At 32.0% G+C, this 22,213-nt stretch overlaps 2 protein-coding genes across 9 annotated transcripts; both read left to right on the forward strand.

Annotated features, from left to right (window-relative positions):
- The first annotated feature begins 1,853 nt into the window (after positions 1–1,853).
- On the forward strand, positions 1,854–11,710 carry LOC127260286 (protein THALLO-like). Of its 8 annotated transcripts, XM_051288006.1 has the most exons (20): positions 1,860–2,000; positions 2,365–2,447; positions 3,540–3,662; positions 3,884–4,026; positions 4,153–4,244; positions 4,604–4,688; positions 5,190–5,329; positions 6,078–6,224; positions 6,351–6,490; positions 7,652–7,739; positions 8,601–8,777; positions 9,229–9,402; positions 9,475–9,540; positions 9,660–9,796; positions 9,889–10,000; positions 10,406–10,668; positions 10,858–10,918; positions 11,021–11,089; positions 11,278–11,414; positions 11,505–11,710. In XM_051288006.1, the coding sequence occupies exons 4-19, from the start codon at positions 3,912–3,914 to the stop codon at positions 11,407–11,409; spliced, it is 1,998 nt and encodes a 665-aa protein (XP_051143963.1). In that variant the 5' UTR covers positions 1,860–2,000; positions 2,365–2,447; positions 3,540–3,662; positions 3,884–3,911; the 3' UTR covers positions 11,410–11,414; positions 11,505–11,710. The 8 variants fall into 8 exon arrangements, with proteins under 8 accessions (XP_051143959.1, XP_051143963.1, XP_051143957.1 ...); XM_051288002.1 differs by having other exon boundaries at positions 1,854–1,995; positions 11,278–11,710; XM_051288000.1 differs by having other exon boundaries at positions 3,505–3,662; positions 11,278–11,710.
- Positions 11,711–17,741: 6,031 nt separating this feature from the next.
- On the forward strand, positions 17,742–21,177 carry LOC127260255 (uncharacterized). The gene is made up of 6 exons (XM_051287966.1): positions 17,742–18,189; positions 18,294–19,493; positions 19,576–19,709; positions 19,791–19,866; positions 20,248–20,343; positions 20,801–21,177. The coding sequence occupies exons 1-6, from the start codon at positions 17,742–17,744 to the stop codon at positions 21,175–21,177; spliced, it is 2,331 nt and encodes a 776-aa protein (XP_051143923.1).
- Positions 21,178–22,213: the final 1,036 nt, after the last annotated feature.

The raw sequence follows: 22,213 nt of genomic DNA on the forward strand, positions 1-22,213 counted from the left end.
ATTCTAAATGACATAATTGTCCCCCTATGAATTTTATTTATTTTGATAAATCAAACATCTAATTTATAATAAATATAAATTGAAAATGTATTAATAATTTTATAGGGATTACAATAGGTTATTGTAAACTCGAAACCCGACTCGAACCCGACCTATTTATTTGAAGTTGAGTCCAATTATTTGAGTATTAGATCTTGATCCGAGTCATATTATGGGTATTATAATCGGATCCGAATCGGGTCTAGGGTATAAGCGGACTATACCCGCACCCAGATTCGATTTATAATATTAATAATATATCGACTATACATATGAAAAAATAATTTCTAACAATATAATTATATTAATTTTTTTTAAGTTTAATTTATTTATTATTTTATTATAATATTTTTTTCATAAAATACATAAATAATATATATTGGGTCGATATATGTGTAATTTTAAATTAAAATTTAAGAATCGTAAAAAGAATTGGATTTGTTAGATCCATCGGATTTTACCGGGTATAGTTTTAGCCGGATCTGGTATAATCAGATCCAATTTGGATCTAAAGTCTAACAATATATATTCGGGACGGATCTCAGTTCCGGCTGAATCCGACTTATTGTCATTCTGATAATTTTATAATTTAAATAAAATTTATAATAGTATTAATTTAATTTAATATATAATTGAAATAAAAATTAATTTTAAAATCATTTAATTTTATATAAATATATTTATAATATATAATATATATTTTTTTATATAAGGATATAAAAGTAAAATTTAAAATCTATGGAATAGGATTTAAAAGTAATAGGGGGTACCCCGCTACTAATAAATCTCTCGTTTTTAGATCCCATCATTTTAAATTCCATTATTTTTTTAACCAAACATGGATTTCATGGGATTTTAAAATCCAAATCTCACGAAATCCTATCAAATCCTCGAAACAAATAGCCCCTTAAAATCCTTAGAAATCCTAACAAATCTAATTCTTTTTACGATTCTTAAATTTTAATTTAAAATTACACATGTACCGACCCAATATATATTATATATGTATTTTATGAAAAAAAATATTATAATAAAATAATAAATAAATTAAACTTAAAAAATTAATATAATTATATTGTTAGAAATTATTTTTTTATATGTATAGTCGATATATTATTAATATTATAAATCGAATCTGGGTGCGGGTATGGTCCGCTTAGACCCTAAACCCGATTCCGACCCGATTAGAATACCCATAATATGACCCGGATCAAGATCTAATACTCAAATAATTAGACTCAACTTCAAATAAATAGGTCGGGTTCGAGTCATGTTTCGAGTTTACGATAACCTATTGTAATCCCTATAAAATTATTAATACATTTTCAATTTATATTTATTATAAATTAGATGTTTAATTTATCAAAATAAATAAAATTCATAAGGGAACAATTATGTCATTTAAAATATAAAAAATCCAAATCCTTCTACTCATATAAAAAGCAATGAGAAATATAAATTCCACATAATTTTACCAATCAAATATATGATAAGGATTCCAAATCTTAAATATAATAAATCCTATGACATATAAATCCTGCTGTGAAATCTCAATCCCACAAGAAAAGTCCATAAATAGTATTTTTAAATTATACATTAATGAGAAAAAATGCTTTTAATTTTTTTTTTAATTTACGGTTGTCTTAATTTATTATTTTTTTTAAATGATCAATTTGAATTTTTAATTTACGAGCACTTTATGGAATTTATTCAAGTATATTAATAATATAAATTAGTTTTTATAATAATTATAAATTTTATTATTATTATTATTAGTTTTATTATTATACAATAGAAAATTATAACCCTAAAAACATACCTAGCAGCCGCCGCCTTTCTTATCTTGTTATTTCTTCGTGGTTTTGCTCTTCCCAGGTGATTCGTCATTTTCCTTCTAAATTCTTGCCAAAGAAAATCGATTGGAACGTCGTCGAAGTTCGTGGGTGTGAATCCTTGGTCAGGTTTGCGTTATTTTTGTAATTTTTTATTTATATTTTTAAAATTTTTCAGAGAAACGTTGAATCGCCTTTGAACCTATGACGGGCGATACATATTCGCGGCGAGAGTGAAAATCGATCAAATATTTAAGGTTTTTATTTTTTTTCAAGCGATTTTACTCCCGCCAATCTAAAAAACACATCGAATTGCGCAGTTTTTTCCAACCCACGTTTGCCACTCACTTACTCACTTCGACATTGTGTAAAATTTCAACCTTAAAACTAGTCATTCGTAAAATAGTGATCTCATTCGTGTGAACTTAGAATCAGAAAAGCTATGGATACTCTTCCACCTCTGTTTCCCAATGCTAATGGTGTGCTTATGCAGGATGCAACTGAAAATCCCCGTGAAGATGATGTATTGCCGAACATCAATGATGAACGTGAAAGGATTCATCCTCTGAATTTTGAGTAAGTGTGGTTCTTAGAATAGATTTGATTAGAGATGATTGATATCAAAAAATATGTCTGGAGCTATTTTGGTGCAGTATTATTTTCTGCAAAATTTCCTGGTTGGATTATTATTAGAAGTGTAAATAAGTTTGTTAGTTCGTGAATTCATACAATAGGAATATATATACATGTTTTCAAATATTGTATCCTTTTTTTGAATAACTATGCTATTAGTTGGTTTAATTACTCTTGGTTGTTATAGTAAGAGGATGAGTGAAATTACAATTGGATAATTGTCATTTTAATATTCGGATGGATTTTTATTACGCTATTATGTTCAATTTGTCATTTTTTTCTTATTTTCTTTAGCCCCTTACCACTTTGTTTTACTTAGACTAAGAATATTGAAATTATGGAGTATTTTGGTGTTGGGTATCCAATTGTGTGAGGCTGTCGGTTTATTAAGAAAAGAAAAGAAGATGGCTTTGATCTCTTGTTAGACATGGCTTGATCAGCTTCAGATTTTTAGACTTTCATGCAGCTTTGAGACAGGGATGAAGTCTCTACAGTCTTGGTAGATGATTGGATTTAGGAGCTACTACATGTAAATTTAAATTTGTGTTTCAATATGTTTTTTATGACTTATTGAATTAATGCATATTGATTTTTTGTATTAGCTATTCAGAAATGTGAATTGGTGTATATTCATAATAATAGTTTTATCTTAAATATAATGTTTTTGTTGTTCAACCATATATTTTAGAAATTTGGATAACTTAATTTTGTGCAGAAAATAAAAAATAAAAAATCTTAGTGCAAACCATTTTACAAGGATAATACTTTATTGATGCTCTAGGGGATTTAACATGTGCTATTAGGTTTTATTTTTTAATTACTACAATGAAGATATTACATCATATGGTATATATGATGTTATATTTTATTGTATTTTAGTAAAATCAAGAATATGGTGGGGAGAATACGCAACATAGTTACTTCCAATTTCAATGGCTCTTGGATATTTTATTCTGAGGTTCCACATACAAAAAGAGATGAATGGTTTCAAATATTTCAGGTAAATTATTGACATATTATATATAACAATTTGAGGTTGAGCAGAACCGATTGGACGATAGCAGAAAGTGTGAGAAGAAAAGAGAAGAGAAGAGAAAAGAGGGAGTGAACCGGGTGCTCCAGCCGACCTCCGATCTCCTTGCGCCGAAATTCACAACAGTATTAATATAATTTTCTTCTTTTTTTTTTTTTATACTGATCAAAACTATATAGTACTACTATATACTAAAAAATGTGTTGCGAGTGTTTTATCTTTCATCATTGGTGAGAAATAAGATGTTTTGAGAATTTAAATTGCTTATACTGTGATATATGATTTATGTTTTTGCATGTGGCCATTTAAAGTTGTTTCTATACTCAAAGAGAATTTTTTGATTTAGGTTTTAGTAGCTTTTGAGACAAATAATCATGGGGAGAAAGGGAGGAAAGTACAAGAAGATGGAAGGAAATAATAGTCTTGTGAAGAACAAGTCTACCCAATTTCGCGCAGATGGTGACATGATGAATGACGAAATTGATGCCTGTATGTGTATATTTACTTTGAAGTATACATCCTTTATGAAATTATAAAGTTCTAATCTCGTTTTCTGCATTCCCTGTCCATTTCTAATCCATTATCATGTCCAATTCTGAGTCAATTTCCTTGTAGTTCACAAGAATAGAGATGTTGTTCCCCTGAACATGAATGAAGGCATGGAAGACTCTGATGATGATAATGAACAGCCTGTGCTTGACTTCGAGGTTGTATTACCTTCTATATTCTTTGCCCCATTTTCTCTGTTGAGTGTAGACATAGATTATTTCTCTAAATCATTTGAAGGCAGCAATTCATTCATTTGAGTTGTTGTACCTTATAGTTTAATTATCTGTGAAAGCTGAGGTTTTTTTTTTTTTCCCTCAGTGTATTTGTTTTGGGAACTATATTAGAGAAGAAAATGCCAAATAAAGAGAAATTCCTATTTAATCTTAAAATTCATTTTTAAGTGGGAACCCTTGTTATGCACAAACATGGATTAGTTTTATTCTTCTTATCATTTTTATCTGATGAAAAACTAGTTGATGTTTTGTTTCTTTCCATTCTTGGGTTTCCTGTTGCCTAGGATGATAAAGATGAAGATGACGATGTGGATGATGAAGATGAGGGCATTGACGATGATGAGCCACCAAAGGGCTTGGCTGCCAAAAGTATGAGAAACCTATGTTACTTTTTGAATATTCTATGATACTTTCTATTGTTGTTAAGAGTTTAGGAAATGTTAATTTAACATTGTATATTGCTTTATCAAGTTTCATTTCTCTGCCATTCCAGTTTTCTTGTTATCATGTTCTTGTAGGAGGAAGATAGATTTATGGCTGAAAAGTGAGCGGATTGAATTTTCTAGTTTGGATTGGATAGTAAAATGATATTGCTCCTTATCTTTATATTAACTTGGACTGCAATGCATAACAGGTGCACTATATGGGGCTACAACAATGTAGAGGTGTTAAGTTTATAAGTTTTAGTTCATTTTCATGATGATAATAGGTGTTAAATGAATCTTTAACAGTTGGGTGGGGATGCTTATCATTTAATGTAATGTATTTTCATATGTGATTCTGCTTATTAAAGGCCTTGTAGCAGGAATATCCTTAGACTTACAGAGCACTTTCTTGGTTTCTCATCCAACTGAACTATGTTTGATGTAGTTACAAGGACACAAAAGTATCTGCAAGCCAAATTTGGTGGGCCCGAGGATGAAATGCTTGACGATGCTGAAGAAGAGGAGCAAGAAAGGGTTGTTTGGGGCAGAAAAAAAGATATGTATGGTGCTGATGTCGATTATGAGGTAAGGTTTTGGAGAATAATGCATTTTCAAGGCCAAGTGGCTTTTTTGTATAAGGCACGGCCTAAATTGCATATACTTTAATCTCGGTGGAGTATATTTATTTGATGAAATAGTACTGTCATTTCCTATATGCACTTAAAGTGAATTTGGAAGGTGTTCAATGCTTCAATATTTGCAACACCCTACCAATTATTGAAGGCCATGAGTTACTCGTATGAGGTAAAGGAAATACTGTTAAGAATTGAGCTCACAGAAACTATTCAATTACCATTAGACCAAGGTTTATTTTGCATAATCATCAAACCATGGGTACCTGAAGCTAGGCTTGTAGCTTTGGTCAAGAACAAAATAGCTTATGATTTTAATACCTAGCTTTTTGTTGCATGGAGACCAAATAGATTACTCTGTAAAATTGCTCATTCATTTTCAGTATCAGTTATTGCGTCATCTTGCTATTTTTGTACCTTCTTATATATATATATATGGCAGAACTTTTCTCAAGCATTTTCATACTTTTGCGCAGTTAATTCTGATTATATATATATATATATATAAATTGTTGGAGAACTGAACATAATGGCAATACCGTTCTATTGGATTTACTATATAATTATGGTACTGATGTTGCCCTTAACAAACTTATCTAACCACTTAGCCAAGGCTTCAAATGCATTTTGATTTTTCTTTGTTTGGATTTCAAATTTATTATGGGACTTGCTTTAAAATATATTATTTATTCTGATGTAAGCCACAAGCTAGCGATGACGAGGACGCAGCTGAGGAGGAGGCAGAGGTGTTGAAATTGCAAAGTGAAAAAGCAAAAGTTTTATCCATGGAAGACTTTGGTCTTGACGATAACAGTCAAGACGAGGCTGATCAGGAACCCACAATTGAGGTTAAATATATATTCTATAAAGTGACTCATCTTATCAAAAATAGTGCTTTCATAATGGAGATTCTTGGAATTTGAAAAGACATGTCTCTGATTGCTCTTCTTAACATTTCTTATGGCATAATACAGGAACTTTTGGATCGTGGAAAGCTCACATCAAAAGTATCATTTGAAAAGGGAAATAAAGACGAAGATGCAATGGCATATGAGAGGGTTGAGAAAGATTTAAATGCTTTAACCAAAGAAGAGCAAATGGATGTGGTTTACAGGTCAGTTTCCCTTTTATTATCTTGATATTCATTTCATTGTTTGTTGCATCATTTATGTGAATTAAGAGAGATCTAACTTATATTTGTGTGAGGCATGTGCTGCAATGCTGGACATTTTTTAGTGCACTTTTGGCATACTCCTTGATCCAAGCACACATCATGACACTGCCCACCTTTTATTTTATTTTATTTTTTTGATACTGATAATTTTTCATTTAATAATCATCATTTTTTTCTAATAGTGTAGCAAAGTATAGAAATCTTGACTGTGAACCATCTTTTTTTTTTTTTTTTTTTTCTAATCTTTGTAAAGTTTATTTGTTTTCTTCCTAAGGTTTCCTTGAGATTCCCCATTCTTGTTTTCATTTCTAGGCAAGTATCTATTTTTTCTTCCCTTCCTATTTTTTTCTTGCCTTCATAAGAAATTCATTTTCCATTCTTTTTTCCTATATTAGATAAATATCTTTAGGATAATAATGAAAATTATACCACTAGCTAGTATGCATTTACTGTATTTGATGCAGAGTCAGTGTTGTGCCATGCCATGCAACAGGGGGAACATTAGCACCCATATATCTGACTTAAGTTGCTATTTGAAACTGTATATTTCGATGAGCTTTTGTGTGAGATATTATCATTTTGCTTACTTGTTTTTTTGCTAAGAATTGTGAAAAGAGATGTGATTTTTATAAGGTAAATAATGATGTGGATTCATATGAACTTCTGACAAATATGTTGAGTAAGAAGACATTTCCAAACCCAAACTTGTATTTCTCAGAAATGTACGGGTTCTATATATGCACTGGATTTGGACAGGTATAATTAGGTTGCACAAATAATTTTACACTCAATTATGAACAGGTATGAACATTGAGACACCGTTGTTTGAAAATTTTCTGTGCAGGTATTATTTTGCTGAGTTAACACTTCTTTTCTGTCTAACTTGATATTTACTACCTTTTACTTTTTATTGTTTGTTATATTCAACTGAAAATGGCATAAATGTGGTTAGTATCTGATAATTGGCGTGTGGCTGCATGTGTGATGGCAGCTTGTTTTAGTTTGCGATGATTATTATATTTCTTTTGATTTATACATCTCCCTGCCTCCATCAATTTTCTTTGCTGCTTCTCAACAGTTGTATCGTGGTTTTTTGTACAGTTCTGCTCCGGAATTAATTGGCCTTTTGTGGGAGCTGAGTGATGCACTTGAGCAACTTGAAAACAAGGTTAACCCATTTGTGGATAAGGTAGTTTTCCATAAGTTTATATAATGCTGTTCTTTGCTTCTTGCTTTTGTAATGTAACAGATTAAGAAACAACTATTTCATTAATAACATCTACCTCAAGAGAATTGAGAATTATTAATATTGTGTTTTGTTTTCTAAGTTTATTTGATCATTATCTGTCTGTTTCTAAAATTGATGTATCTGCCTTTCTTCAAGTTCGTTGTTGCACAGTGCGATTGATATTATTGGCCCTTTCTACTTTATCGATTAGAAAGGGTGATGATTCCTTATTGGGCATATTTTTTCAAGATTTTTAATTGAATAAACAAGTCAGCAATATTAAATGTTTGTCACCAACTCACCATGCAGCTAAGTTAGAATTTTGTTGTGTAGTTCCCCACCTCTGGGTAAAGTACTAATAGCTGTCATAGTTGATCTTTTTTACTTTTTGTTGTGTCTTGAAGTTGAATTGTATATAAGAAGCAATTTCTTCAGGGGTACTTTTATCTGACAGATATTGTGACCTCACAGACATTTGAAACAAGCTCAAGTATTTGGATATCTTATTTTGCAAACAGAAAACAAAAATCCAATTGCTGCATAGGTGTATGTTTGGTTGGGTTGGGTTGCCATCTCTTTTATAAAGTGAAAGTGTTGCATTAACTTTCATTTACATTGCCAGTTAAACAATATTTGCTGAAACCTCAGTTACCCCAATTGACTGTGATTAAGAATTAGCACTATGTTAGTTATAACCTCAATGTTCCGTATCCATTTGACTTATGGATTGAGAAAATTATATGCTTATTAGTTCATTGAATCTTGTTTTGTTAACCATCCTTGTGGAATACATTCTAATAATAGCTATCACTTTCTTTAAAGGTTAGGGAAAAAAAAGATGCGAAGGGAGGGATGCACTATATGGAGGTAAAGCAACTTCTGTTGGAATCCTTGTGCCAGGCCATAACCTTCTATCTTCTTCTTAAGTCTGAAGGGCAGCCAGTACGTGATCATCCAGTTGTTTCACGGCTAGTGGAGATAAAGAGCCTACTGGATAAGGTTATTGTTTTAATTTCATTGTGTTGTGCTGTTTTACAACTGCAATATTACAGAACATAGCAATCAAACCTTTTGTCTTCTCACTGTCTTTTTATTCTTCTTCTATGATTCTTTTACTCAGACTTATATGCCCTCATGATGAAGATTTTCCCAAAATGTTATTTTAGACATTAGTAGGATATGCAACTTATTGTTTCATCATGGGATTTGTTGTTTGCTTGTAGTTAGATACCATGAATTTCAATTGCCAATGACTTGTTAGTTGCCAGGGTTTGCTGGAAATAGCAGTTAATGTCTGGGATGTGGAAAAGTTGAAACTGGACAGCTTAGGTCTTTCTATATCAGTCTTTTCATTGACAACATTCATTCTTGAAGATCTGATCTTTTGCCATTGACAGTAAGATTCCATAAAAAATCTTTGACAATTGTTTCCTGTTCTTTTGTGGTGTAGGTGAAAGAAATGGACAAGAATCTTCCTATCCACCTGGAAGATATTTTGAAACAGGATGTGGATAATGTTACTGATAGTAACTTAGTTGAAGAGACTGCTAGAATTGGGCCCATGTCCTTGACCAATGATCATTTATTCTTCACAGCCTCTTCTGAAAAACAGCCTGCACTTGAGGTACTAGCACATTGCTTTTGTTTTTTGTGTTGGTATAACCTCATCTTAAAATATTGTATGCATATTCATTAGTCCTCCAAAGCGGCTGAGCTGAATATGATAAAAGATTCAAGTATCGAATTGAAGTACAAGAATGAAGTACGTATTGAATTCCCACCTTTTCCCCCCTATGTGTGCCCCTGTTCCTGTTGTTTCCTTTCCTCCAGAAGTGTCATGTTTAAAGACTTACTTTGATTGGTTACATTATTTTATGGCAGCATAAACAAATAGGATCACAGAGCAAGGAAATGTTAAAAATAAGAGAATCCCTAGAGGAGAAACTGCGGCAGAAGGGTGTTTTTAGTTCCATTGCAAGAAAGACTGCTAAATCTAGAGACCAACAAATTGCAAACAGGTGTCTATTACTTATACAATTGTCATATTCTCAGATATTTTGTGTACTTGTCATCATCAAATGCTTCTCTTAAATCTAAATTGCATTCCCAGACAACTTGAGACATTCGATGATTTTGTTGATGAGCCCATGGAAATAGATACAAAATCGTCACATTCAAGCAAAATTTCCCAGCAACGGGCTCTTCAAACAAAGAAACGCAAGGTATTGTGCTTCAAAAGAACTTTACTTTGTAAGATATGGTTTTGTTTAATTTGATCTTCAAAGCAACTCAATAATCATATATGGTAAGGCCATATTCAATTTATTTTCTGTTTGTGATATGCTTTTCATCTCAACTTGATATATGCTACGCCTGTCGGTGTATTAAAAATATTGGATGATTGTGGTCATTTTAGCAAATAAAAGCCGAACAACAGAATATGGATGATGTTGAACTTATGAAACTAACAGCAAATTTCATGTAATGATACACCTTCCCAGTATCTCTGATTCCCTTCTGTTTAAGTAATTGTTTGCACGCTTAAAGTTTTTGGGTCATCTAGTTTTAGGAAGTGAATCTTACCAGCTGTCTTATATAATATTTGCTGTCTTACATAATATGTGAAGGTTATATCGGGTGATGATGATATACCGAAACGAGATGATATTGGAGAAAGGCGGAGAAAGCATGAGCTGCGAGTTTTGGCAAGAGCTGGGATTGGATCTGCTGGGGATGAGGGAAATGATGAGAGTGCTGACCTCTCCAGCGATGGGGCTGGTGACGTCAATGATGGAAATGAGGATGATGATGATTCTGATCTGGAATTCTACAAACAAGTGGAGCAACAGCATGCCGCAAAGCTCACTGCAAAATCTAACAAGTATTCGAGGTATATACAAATGGAATGTTAGACACTTGGCTTGCTAAACACTGACCGCACATTCATGTTGTGTAGTGTGTATGAAGGCTGTTCACTTATAATTATTTTTTGCATCAACTATTTTTTACTTGCCCTTAGTAGTCCTTTCTATTTGAAGTATAATCATGCACTCACCCATATGTTTGTTAATTTGAACAGAACTCCGGAAGTTCCATCATTGCCAGAAACAGTTGATGGGAAGCGGCTGATCACACATCAGGTATGGTCATGTTTGGAAGAGGATATATATATATATATGTATGTATATATATATTACCTGTGCGATCTACTTATCCTTGCCTTTGGTTGTAAATTTGTCCAGATTGAGAAGAATAGGGGCTTAACTCGCGCCCGCAAGAAGCTGACCAAGAATCCTAGGAAGAAATACAAGGTACCATCTCCCTGCCCCTCTATAGATGCATTTGTGTGCATGTATGTACGTATGTATGTATGCATGTATCTAGGATATGGTTCAGAACCTCATTGCTGCCAAATTCCTATATAACATGAACTGAACTCTCTCTCTCTCTCTCTCTCTCTCTCTCTCTCTCTCTCACACACACACACACACACACTCAGTTGAAGCACAAGAAAGCAGAAGTGCGCAGGAAAGGACAGGTTCGCGAGGTACGGAAGCCCGCAGGTCCTTACGGGGGAGAAACAACGGGCATCAACACAAGAATAAGCCGCAGCATCAGATTCAACAGCTAGCCCAGGTGGCTGCCTGGTTTGTTTCCATGACACCACACCACACCACACCACCTATCTATCGACCTATTTATATTTAACCAGTTCATGCGAAGCAGGCTTATTTCGAGTGATGTGCTTTGGTCGTTGGTTTCTGGAGTGTATTTTGAGGGAGGAGGCATACAACTGAATATTATTATTAGTTACAACCATTTTGATTTGTAGTGTCTAATTATAGGCAATTTTGGAAGAGGAGTATGTTATTTAATCAACTTTGGATTATACAAGTACACTGTTATTTAGGAAAAAAAAAGATTATTTCATTCATCTCGTCTGCTTGATTACTAAATGCTTTTGACTACAATTTGGACGTCATTTTCTAGCATCACTCAATTGTTGTTTAATGGCTTCCTTCACTTCACTTCACTCTTGGAAAAGCAATTCAAAATTGTCGGTGATTCATACTGAAAATTGTAGTATATCATTAATGAATAATAATATGGAATGGAGATAATTGCAGTGATATGGCTTATTTATTAAATGTAATATTTTGCAAAAAAAGTAAATAAATGAAAGAAAGATTGAAAAACAATAAAATTTAGTAGAAAAATACATGCGGTTTTGTTCCTTTCACAATATTTGTAAACTTTTCTATTCTTCCTCATATCTTTATAAAAATAAGCTTTATATATATGATTATTATACTAAATCATAATTTAAATAAATAAAATTTAAAACATCCCTACATAAACATATCGAAATTTCACTTATTAAGTTGAAGCCTGCTTGCTCACCCTCAGAAGTGGTAGGAGGGATTTTAAGAAAATAATTTCAAGTCCGTGGGTCGTGTCATGAGTTCATTCATTTTATAGTAAAAAATTATATTATATTTGTAATTTTTCTTGATATAAAAGGAAAAGACATCAATTATTATTCATTTGAAATAAAACAACGGTGTTACGTTATTGATACATACAATTGTATGAATTAAGTGTCAAATGAAATGATCGTATTGATAACAATGCTTTGGGTGCTGAAGATCTCTAACTTGTTAGCTATTTTATTATTATTATTTGGGCTAAATTACACAAAACATACATACATGAAATTTGCTTTATATTTTTAAAATTGCGCCAAACTTCTTAAACTCTGCGTCTATCCCCTCGGGGGTTTTTATTTAATGGTATATTGGTATTTGACCTAAATGCGTCAAACATAGTTTTTTTTGCCATATTTTAAAGAGTTTTTTTTACTGTTTTTTGAGGCTAAATATAAGAAAAATAAATATATTTGTAATTTTAGGGGTTTAGAAATTGATATTCTAAAATTTATTTGCGAGCTCATTTAGATTAAATACCGTTAAATAAGGACCGTCGAGGGATTAGACGCAGAGTTTACGAAACTATGAGGGAGTTTGACGCAGTTTTAGAAATATGGGTGATTTGACGCAATTTCGTGAAACCACATGTGAATTTTGTGTAATTTAGCCTTATTATTAGATTTATTTGAAGATGAGGGGTGTTGTTTTGAGATATAACGAGGCTTCAACGACAGCCGGCGAACATTATAAGCAAGAAATTCTACTGTCACTAGAAATTTCTGTGACCGAATAGACCACCGCCTATACCCCATGAATTATTCTTCCAATCGTTCCGCTAGTGGCTCTACCCCTTTAATACCTCTCTTTAATCGGAATCGAATTCAGAACAACAACTAAGCAGGTTGACAAGGCTCTCGCGTACTTAGCTACGTTGAACTACCCGGGATTTGTTTGTGACACGAAACAGGGCTGAAATAGTCGATTCTTCTATCGCCAATCCGCAACCTTGTCGAAATCCAACTTGAACAATTCAAATCGAACATGGAATTTTTTAGTGAAGGTGGGGTGGAGAAATATGATAGGAATTTTACTAGCTAAAATTATATGCAAGAATTAAAAGAAAATGAGGAGAAAATTAGTTTGCTCGTGACACAAAATCGAAAATATCGTATTATTAAATTAGGAAAAAATATGGAAGAAAAGAAATGGAAAAAATGGAGTGCGTGGAATGTATATTATTGTGTATATATATGGTGTATATGAGTGTAATTAGAGGAGATATTTATAGGGGGAAAAACTTTTAGAAGTTTCGCGGTTACAAACGTCCATAAATAACTATTTCTAAACATAACTACTAACTACCTCTAAAAATAGCTACTAACTACCTCTAAAAATAACCATAAATAAGTATCTCTAAAAATAGCAACTAATATAACTACTAATAACTTACTAAAAACTATCTATTTTGTAGAATGTTCTAGAATAAATATTAAAAAAAATAGCCAAAAATTGGCTAAGTGATGATGCAGGAATTAAATATGGGAACTGGGAGAGCGCAGGAATAAATGCAGGGTGACTGGAATAAATGCAGGAGTTGAGGGAGGTTGGGCGGATTTAATGCAGCCGCCGCTTGATTTCCGCATAGCCGTCATCGCTCACTTTCAACAACTCTGGAGGATTTATATGATGTTCAATATTTGGAACTTCGTTTGGTGATATAGCGTTGACACTGTAATATTGTCGAATACTACCAGAAAGTATAGATAACATCATATAATTGATTTTATCAACGTCTCTATTTTTTTGGGCCAAGATGGCACGTTCTTTCAAATTAGGTTCCGTGCAGCAACATTAGTCCTATTGGCTTCAAACTGAAATTTTGATCTTTTTCTCTGAAAAGATATTCCAACCGACTCACCTTAGAGGCTAATTGCGCTAGGTTTTCAATGTCGTGAGCCATAAGGGCTTCTTTTAATTGCCAATACATGTTTCGGACCACTCAATTGGCCATCTCACCCTCATTGATGGTAGTCAGACAACACCCTTTCAGGAGCCTAATTCGCTCAATGAATTGAGGGGCGTTCGTTCGGGCATCTGTCTTGTTTCGAAAAGGTCGGTAAGAGATACTGTTGGGATGGGATGAAAGAAGCGTGCGTGGAATGCAGCCTCCAAACCTTCTCAAATTTGTATTTTTCTAGGTGAAAGATTGACAAACCATGAGAATGTTGTTTTTGTTAGTGTCAACCAAAAAAGTTGGAGTTTGAAATGAGGGTTGTTCCCAACTTCCCCCAACTGGGTTGGAACCTTCCAACATGCTTGATGGTCGAAGCACCATCTTCTCCAGAAAATGTATGAAAGTCGGGAGGTCGGTAGATAAGATATATTTATGTTTGTTCTCCCAACATCATTTTTCAATTGCGATTCTCCAAAAATAATAATAAAAAAGACAAAATATTTTATACAAAAGTAGAAAAAACATTTAAATACTCATTATAAAAAGTCAAATATTCCACACAAAATAATATATTCTATACTTTTTACACAATTTCTCATACAACACACCAAAAATTATTTCATCTTAAAACGTTGGGTGAAAACAGCGAAAATTTTTCACTACTAGTTTGCGACAGACTCCATTTATGGGGCTAAAATGATAAGGGGTTCAGTTACGGGACTAAAAAAACAGTTTACCTAATAAAATATTATAAGTAAATTATATTTTAAAATGACGTATCGTCTTCGGTTTAAGAGACATCTTGATCTTTTGAAATTTCGATGAATTAAACTGTGGAGAGAAAACTGTATCGGGTGGCCAAAGGAGAGAGAAACGTTGCCGGTATATTAATCGAAAACTCGTCGATAAAAATATTGCTGAAAGAAAGAAGGCAATAGAGAGGAGACGAACTTGAGGTGTGATTGAAATGAGGTGAAAAAAATGACGTTTTATAAGCACCTCCACCATGCACCGGGACAAACAATACCTCAAACCCATAATTATGAGTGATAATATAATTATTTTGATTAAAATTTTAAAAAATAAAAGAAAAAAAGATATGCAACTGGAACTCATATACAATAATAATAATAACAAATTTTAATAAATATATTTATTAATTTTAATTTCATTAATTATATCAATTATAAATATATAATATTAATGATAAATTATTAAATATATCAATTAATATAATTATTTTTATTAAAAAGTTCAAAAATAATTTAAAAAAAAATTGATCACATGAAACCCACTGAGCAAATATATAATATATAGATAAAAAGATAAATATAGTTCAATATATTTTTTAAAAAAAAGTACTTTAATTGATATTTTTATTTTTATTTTTATTTAAATGGTAAGTTTAATATAATACTTTTTGAAAAGAATATTTTTTATGTAAAAATATTAAAATTTCATAGTATAATAATAATAATAAGAGATATTTTTGAAAAAAATCAAAGACAAACTCTAAAGACAAAATTGAGAGTAAAATTTGTTCCCAATAATAATAATAATAATAATAATGATAATAAATCAAAGATAGTTGTGAAAAATTAAAATTACAAAGATAAAATAGAGAGACTTAAACAAGAAAGATAAATCTGTCAAAATGTTTTAAGATAATCATCTAAAATCCCAATCATCTTTTGAAGTTTGAGACGATGCAACTCAAATTCTATAGCGGTGAGATATCTCCAACTATAACAGCAACTACTAGCAGTGGAAGTGGAAGGCAATTGTAGCATCTGCAGCTCCTGTTGCTGATCATGAGTCGCTTCTGCTTCTCTTTCTCTTTCTTTTTCACTTTCTTCCTCTCCCTCTCCCTCTCCGTCTTCCTCTATCTCATGCAATAGCCTTAATAATTGGAGCATTTTTGTGTCATGGACACTGGTTGGAGCTTTATCGCTATAGCTGTCATTCAGGTATTTTCTCTTCAACTTTCGAACTTTTTCATAGATTTGACTTTTACTAACTTGTTTACTCAGTTTGTCCTTAACAAGCAAGTGGAATTCATTCCAGTTATCTTTTCTACCCTCACGCCTGAATGCCAGAAGATTATTTAATATAGTGATTTCATCTTCATTGGAGAAAACTCTACCTCGAAACGACGACATAGCGAGAGGAGTAGTAGTAGCAGTAGTCTTGCAATAATCTAACTGATCATGATCAGCATCATCATCTGGTGTAGGCATTAGCAGCAGTTGATTATTTTGGTCGTCTTTGTCTTTGTCTTTGTCTTTGTCTTTGTCCACCGCCGCAGACCAAATCGATGAGGACGATGCCGATGAGAATGAAGAGTGTTTTAAGCGCTTTCTCGGCTCATGCACATCATCATTGCAATTGCTTTTGCCTTTGCCTTTCTCATTCATTGTTATGAGGGAGGGAGGGGATGGATGAATATGATCCACTCTCCTCCCTATACTATTTATTTAACAATATATATATATATATATTTACATGTGATTTTATTTTTGTTAACTAAATAATATCATACATATATGGGATAGAGATTTTCTCCTTATAAATCATTAATTATATATATGCATATTACTTACCATGAATCTATCTATATATATATATATTTATGTGTAATGATGATCATGGTTCGGACTCGGCCGATCCGGAACCGGAAGGACCGTTCCGGTTCGTCAAAAATATCCGATATTTGCCCAAAATTTTCCCATTCATTCATATCTTATCTATAAAACCCATTATAAATCTTATTCTTACCGATTTTCTACTTTTTATTCATATTATTCGAACAATTCATCTCAATTCGATCAGATCGGAGAAGAAAACATTTACCAGTGCGCTGAAGAAGAATCGTGGAGGAAAGACCTCTGTTCTGCGTTCGCGTCTGAAGAAGAATTGTGGGGGAGGGGAAGAAGAAGTGGGAGGATTCTGCGTTCGCGTCGGTGAAGAAAATCGTGGGGGAGGGGAAGTTGTTCGCGTCTGAACGAAATCGTGGGGGAGAAGGAAAGTTTTGCGTTCTGCGTTCTGGGTTCTGCGTTCTGGGGGAGGGAAAGAGTTCTGGGTTCTGCGTTCTGGGGGAGGGGAAGAAAGGAGGAAGGTAAATTTAATTATTATATTATTTTAATTAATTTAAATATTTATAAATTTGAATTATTTTTTATTAATTTGTTTATTTAATTTATAGGTTTAATTATTTTAGATTTAATTATTTAGAATAATTTGTTTAATTTATTGATAAATTTAGTTTAATTGTGTTGGATTGTATTTAATTTTTATTTAATCTATATAAATTGAGTTCATTAAAATTAATATTTTAGAATAACTTATAATCTTATTATTTAAAATTAATATTATTTTAGATAAAATTTGTATTAATTGTAAATTTATTGTAAAAAATTAATATTTTAACTATATTTTTTATATAAACAAATTAGTTATCTACTTAAATTTTTGTATAAGTTTGATTTATTAATAAACTAATATATAATTTGTCTATTTAATTAATGAATTACTATTTATAAATATTTTAACAATTGTATTATTCAATTACAGAGTTTGCGTAAAATGGCACCGCACAGAGATATTGGTTGGGATCATGCTACTCCTATCAGCAATGATAGAAAACAAGCAAAATGCAATTATTGTGGTAAAATTGTTCACGGCGGAATTACTAGGATGAAACAACATATAGCACATGTTACAGGTCAAGTTGAAGCATGCACGAGAGCTCCAAAAGAAATAAGAGAGTTATTAAAAAAACACTTGATCCAAGGAAAAAGTATGCGAGCAGCACATAAAAAAAAGTTAGAAGCATTGCAAAATTTCATTCGTTTGGAAGATGATTCTGATGAGGAAGAAGATGAAGTTTTTGAAATAAATGAAGATGAGATAGATGCTCTTGAAAGAAAACACTTAAAAAGAGCAATGGCTGAAAGCAGAAATATGGAATTTATGGAGCAGCAGCGTAGACATTCTGTTTCCGGAGATCTACCAAGCTTGAATTTTAAAGCCGGTATATTTATTAAATTTATAAAATATATTTAAATATTAGTATATTTTTTTTGAGATAACAACCATATATGATCATATGCTTTTTTTTTTTTTTTATCTTTGTAGGAGGAAGCAGCTCGAATACAAAAGGAAGTAAAAGAAATTTTTTCGAAAGCTCTATGAAAAAGACAGAAGGTTTGCATCAAAAAAAACTTGATCCATACATGTTTCAATCGAAGAATAAGTCTTTGAAAAATATGTTTTCAAAAGATAATGCAAAAAAAGTGGGTAGAGCAATTTCGAAATTTTTTCATTTTAATGCAATACCATTTCACGCTGCCGATAGTGGTCCTTACTACCAAACGATGATTGACACGATTGCATCGGTTGGACCTGGAGTTAAAGGACCTACTGGTAAACAAATTGGTGGTGAATATTTAAACGAGGAGATGCAAGAAGTTGTACAGTATGTTGATTCTTTAAAGCAGAAATGGAAAACATACGGATGTACAATTATGTGTGATGGTTGGAGTACTCGTACAAAACATCCAATCATAAATTTTATGGTGTACTGTGATAGAGATATGATATATCACAGTTCGGTTGATTGTACAAATAAGGCGAAGACTGCGGACTTTGTCTACACCCTAATGGATAAGGTGGTGGAATCAGTAGGGGTTGACAATATTGTACAAATTGTAACTGATAGTGAAGCTAGTATGAAGGCGGCTGGGAAAAAACTGATGAGGAAAAGGAAGCACATTTTTTGGTCTCCATGCGCAGCGCATTGCATTGATTTGATGTTAGAAGACATCGGAGATATATTGTCAGTGAAAGATACGATAAAAGAAGCCAGAAGAATTACAGGATTTATATACAACAGTGATAAAGTGGTTAATTTGATGAAAACATATACGAATGGCCGAGATCTGTTGCGACCAGGCATAACAAGATTTGCAACCGAGTTTGTTGCAATGGAAAGTCTTCTGAGATATGCAACCGATTTGAAAAGAATGTGTACTTCTAGAGAATGGGTTGAGTACAATAATACCTCGAGGAGAAGACATGAAGCCGGAGATATATCAGACTTGATTTTGAATGAAAGATTTTGGAAACGGATACGCCGAGTCTGTGGGGTCATGGAACCCTTAGTGAAGGTTTTAAAAGTAGTTGATCAAGATAAAAAACCTACACTACCTATCATTTATGAGGCAATGGATAGGGCAAAAATGGCAATAAAAACCGCGGTGAAAGATTTTCAACAATATTGGGATATCATCGATGAAAGATGGTATAATCAATTGCATCAAGATTTGCATGCAGCAGGTAACTATTCTTGTTATTTTTTTGTTTTTATATTGTGCTAATCGTTTGTTTTATTTTTTAATTTTATATACATTTCATGCAGCTTATTTTTTAAATCCTGGTCTTCAATACTCCGGCACTTGTGAATTTGATTCATCGGAGGTTCGAAAAGGAGTAAAAGAAGTTATCAAAAGACTCGAGCCAGATTTGGATATACAAGTAAAGGATATGAATGAGGTAAATTATGTGAAATTTATAAATAATATATAAATATATATATATTAATTTCTAATAATTTTACTATTATATTGTCTATAGATAAACATATTTGTTAACAAAATTGGAGAGTTTGGAAGTGCACTTGCTATTAGAGTTGTATCTACATCTTTACCAGGTATGTATTATGAAATTTATCATTTAATTATATTTTTAAATATACTTGTTATAAAATGTTGCATTATTAATAATTTTTTATTTATTTTTAATAGCTGACTGGTGGAATATGTACGGTGATGAAGCTCCTAATTTAAGAAAATTGCATTAAAAGTTTTGAGTCAAACTTGCACATCATCGGGTTGTGAGCGGAATTGGAGTACGTGGGCTTTGATCCATACTAAACTTCGGAATAGATTAGCTATTGAGAAACTGCATAAGCTAGTCTATGTCCACTACAACATGCGTCTTCGGGTAAAAAATTTTATGCAAAGGACAGACACAGACGATTTTTATGACCCAATTGATTTGAATCATATTTTTGATGAAAATGATATTTTAGATGAATGGGTTAGAGAAAATGAATCTCCACTTATTCGTGATAGTGATTTGAATTGGTTGGATGAGGCTATTGAAGAAAGTGGAGATCGAGGTCAAAGTGAGCATAATGATCATGACAGTGATATGTTTTTATCTCAATTTATAGCTGATGGAAAAAAGAAGGCGAAAGAGAAAAAATCAGAAAACAAAAATACGGCCAAGAAAAAAAAAGCAATCATATTGGAATCTTCATCTTCATCGACTAATGGTGAAGATAAGAATAATAACAATGATGATGATGATGATGATGATGATGATGGTGGTGGTGGTGGTGGTGGTGGTGGTGGTGGTAGTGGGAGCTACAGGGATAGCCGATACTCAAGTGATATGGGATGGGCTCAAGGAAATGAAAATTATTATGCTACCCAAGACACTGATCATGGATATCGTCCTGGTATAGAAGCTCAAAGAGATTTTCTAAATAGTTTAACAGAATTTTCAAGTGAAGCCGATGCTTCAAATTTTTCAGATACTAGGAGATATTCTGGAGTTCACGAACATAGACTTGAATATAGGTTATTCCTATGGAGATTCTTCTCATAGCTCGAGTAATAGATTGGGGAGACAGGAGTGGGACCAACCAAATGCATATCATAATCCCTATTACTCAGGATACGGTTTATCTAATCTACCCAGACATCTTCAGGATTCAGCCAATCTTCCTATATTTGGATCCAACCAACCAGTTGGAACATATTACGGAGGGATTACATCTGGTTCGGGTAGTATTGATGATCGTAGACAAAATTATGGTTCATCAAGCAGAAGCAATGATAATAGAGAATATCGAGGTTTTGATGTATATGGAAGGGGTTCATTCAGAGAAAATCAATATGGTTCGAACATCTCTCCTTATCCAAGCAATATGAATCCAGAACAAGGATATTCGTAATATAATCGATCAGCAGATGAAAATGATTTTGAACCTCCACGACATTCCACATGGTATTGAATGGTAAGTATAAAAATTTAGTATAAACGTAGTTTGAACATTTTATAAAATTTTATTTGTATTTTTTTTCTAATTATTTTTATTTATATAATGCAGATGATAAAGATGAAATCTTGACATTGACGGACACAAGGTACATCATTTTGTTATTAGTATAATGACAATATGCAAAACATAAAATTTAGCATTTACATTTATATATATATATATATCCGCTAATTTAGTTGAAATATTATTCATTTTAAATTTTGATCTATTATAAATTATAATATATTTTTTCAATAATATATATTTTTAAATTAATTATATTTTATAATTTGATGTATTTAATTAATTATTTATTATTTTTTTGAAAAAATATAAATTTTATATAAAAAAATCATATAGGCCGATATTTGACCGATACGCCGCGACCGATACGCCGCGACGTATCTGGAACGGTAAAGGCCGATCCGCGACGCCGATCCGCGACGGCGAACCATGATGATGATAGCATATTCCATTTTAGAGTCGATGATTCTTTCTTAATTAGATTTGATTACGCATTATGAGAGATATTATAATCTATATTTGTTTCTCTATTTTAAATAATTTAGTTTTTATTAATCGATCATCATTAATATACTATAATTACAACACTATTAATTATTTGTTATATATATATTCATTATTTCATAAGATATATATGTATCTATAATAATATTATAAATTATATTAATTAAATTAGCAATAAATAAAATTTACTATTGTAAAATATATTACTCATTCCGTTCCGAAATAAGTTTGGCGTTTACTTTTTACAAGTAGATTTTTAAATATTAGTATTACAATTGATTGTGGTGAAAAAAACGATATAGGGTGTGTTTGTTTGGGGGTTTGGATTTTGGATTGGGATTTTGAATAGTAAAAATTTTGAATTTGAATAGTTGTATGATGTGATATAAATAGGTGTTGGATGTGATGTTTTGAATGTAAA

This window comes from Andrographis paniculata, unplaced genomic scaffold (assembly GCF_009805555.1).
Source record: "Andrographis paniculata isolate CXL003 unplaced genomic scaffold, ASM980555v1 Contig61END, whole genome shotgun sequence".
Lineage (NCBI taxonomy): Eukaryota > Viridiplantae > Streptophyta > Magnoliopsida > Lamiales > Acanthaceae > Andrographis > Andrographis paniculata.

What these genes read in the sequence shown, in the direction of transcription:
- LOC127260286 (XM_051288002.1), top strand. Translation starts at nt 3,912, where the DNA reads ATGGGGAGAAAGGGAGGAAAGTACAAGAAGATGGAAGGAAATAATAGT. An exon ending in ATCAGGAACCCACAATTGAG is followed by an intron (nt 6,225 to 6,350) that starts GTTAAATATATA and finishes GGCATAATACAG; the next exon opens with GAACTTTTGGATCGTGGAAA. An exon ending in AAATCTAACAAGTATTCGAG is followed by an intron (nt 10,669 to 10,857) that starts GTATATACAAAT and finishes TAATTTGAACAG; the next exon opens with AACTCCGGAAGTTCCATCAT.
- LOC127260255 (XM_051287966.1), top strand. Translation starts at nt 17,742, where the DNA reads ATGGCACCGCACAGAGATATTGGTTGGGATCATGCTACTCCTATCAGC. An exon ending in AAGCTTGAATTTTAAAGCCG is followed by an intron (nt 18,190 to 18,293) that starts GTATATTTATTA and finishes TTATCTTTGTAG; the next exon opens with GAGGAAGCAGCTCGAATACA. An exon ending in AAGTAAAGGATATGAATGAG is followed by an intron (nt 19,710 to 19,790) that starts GTAAATTATGTG and finishes TATTGTCTATAG; the next exon opens with ATAAACATATTTGTTAACAA.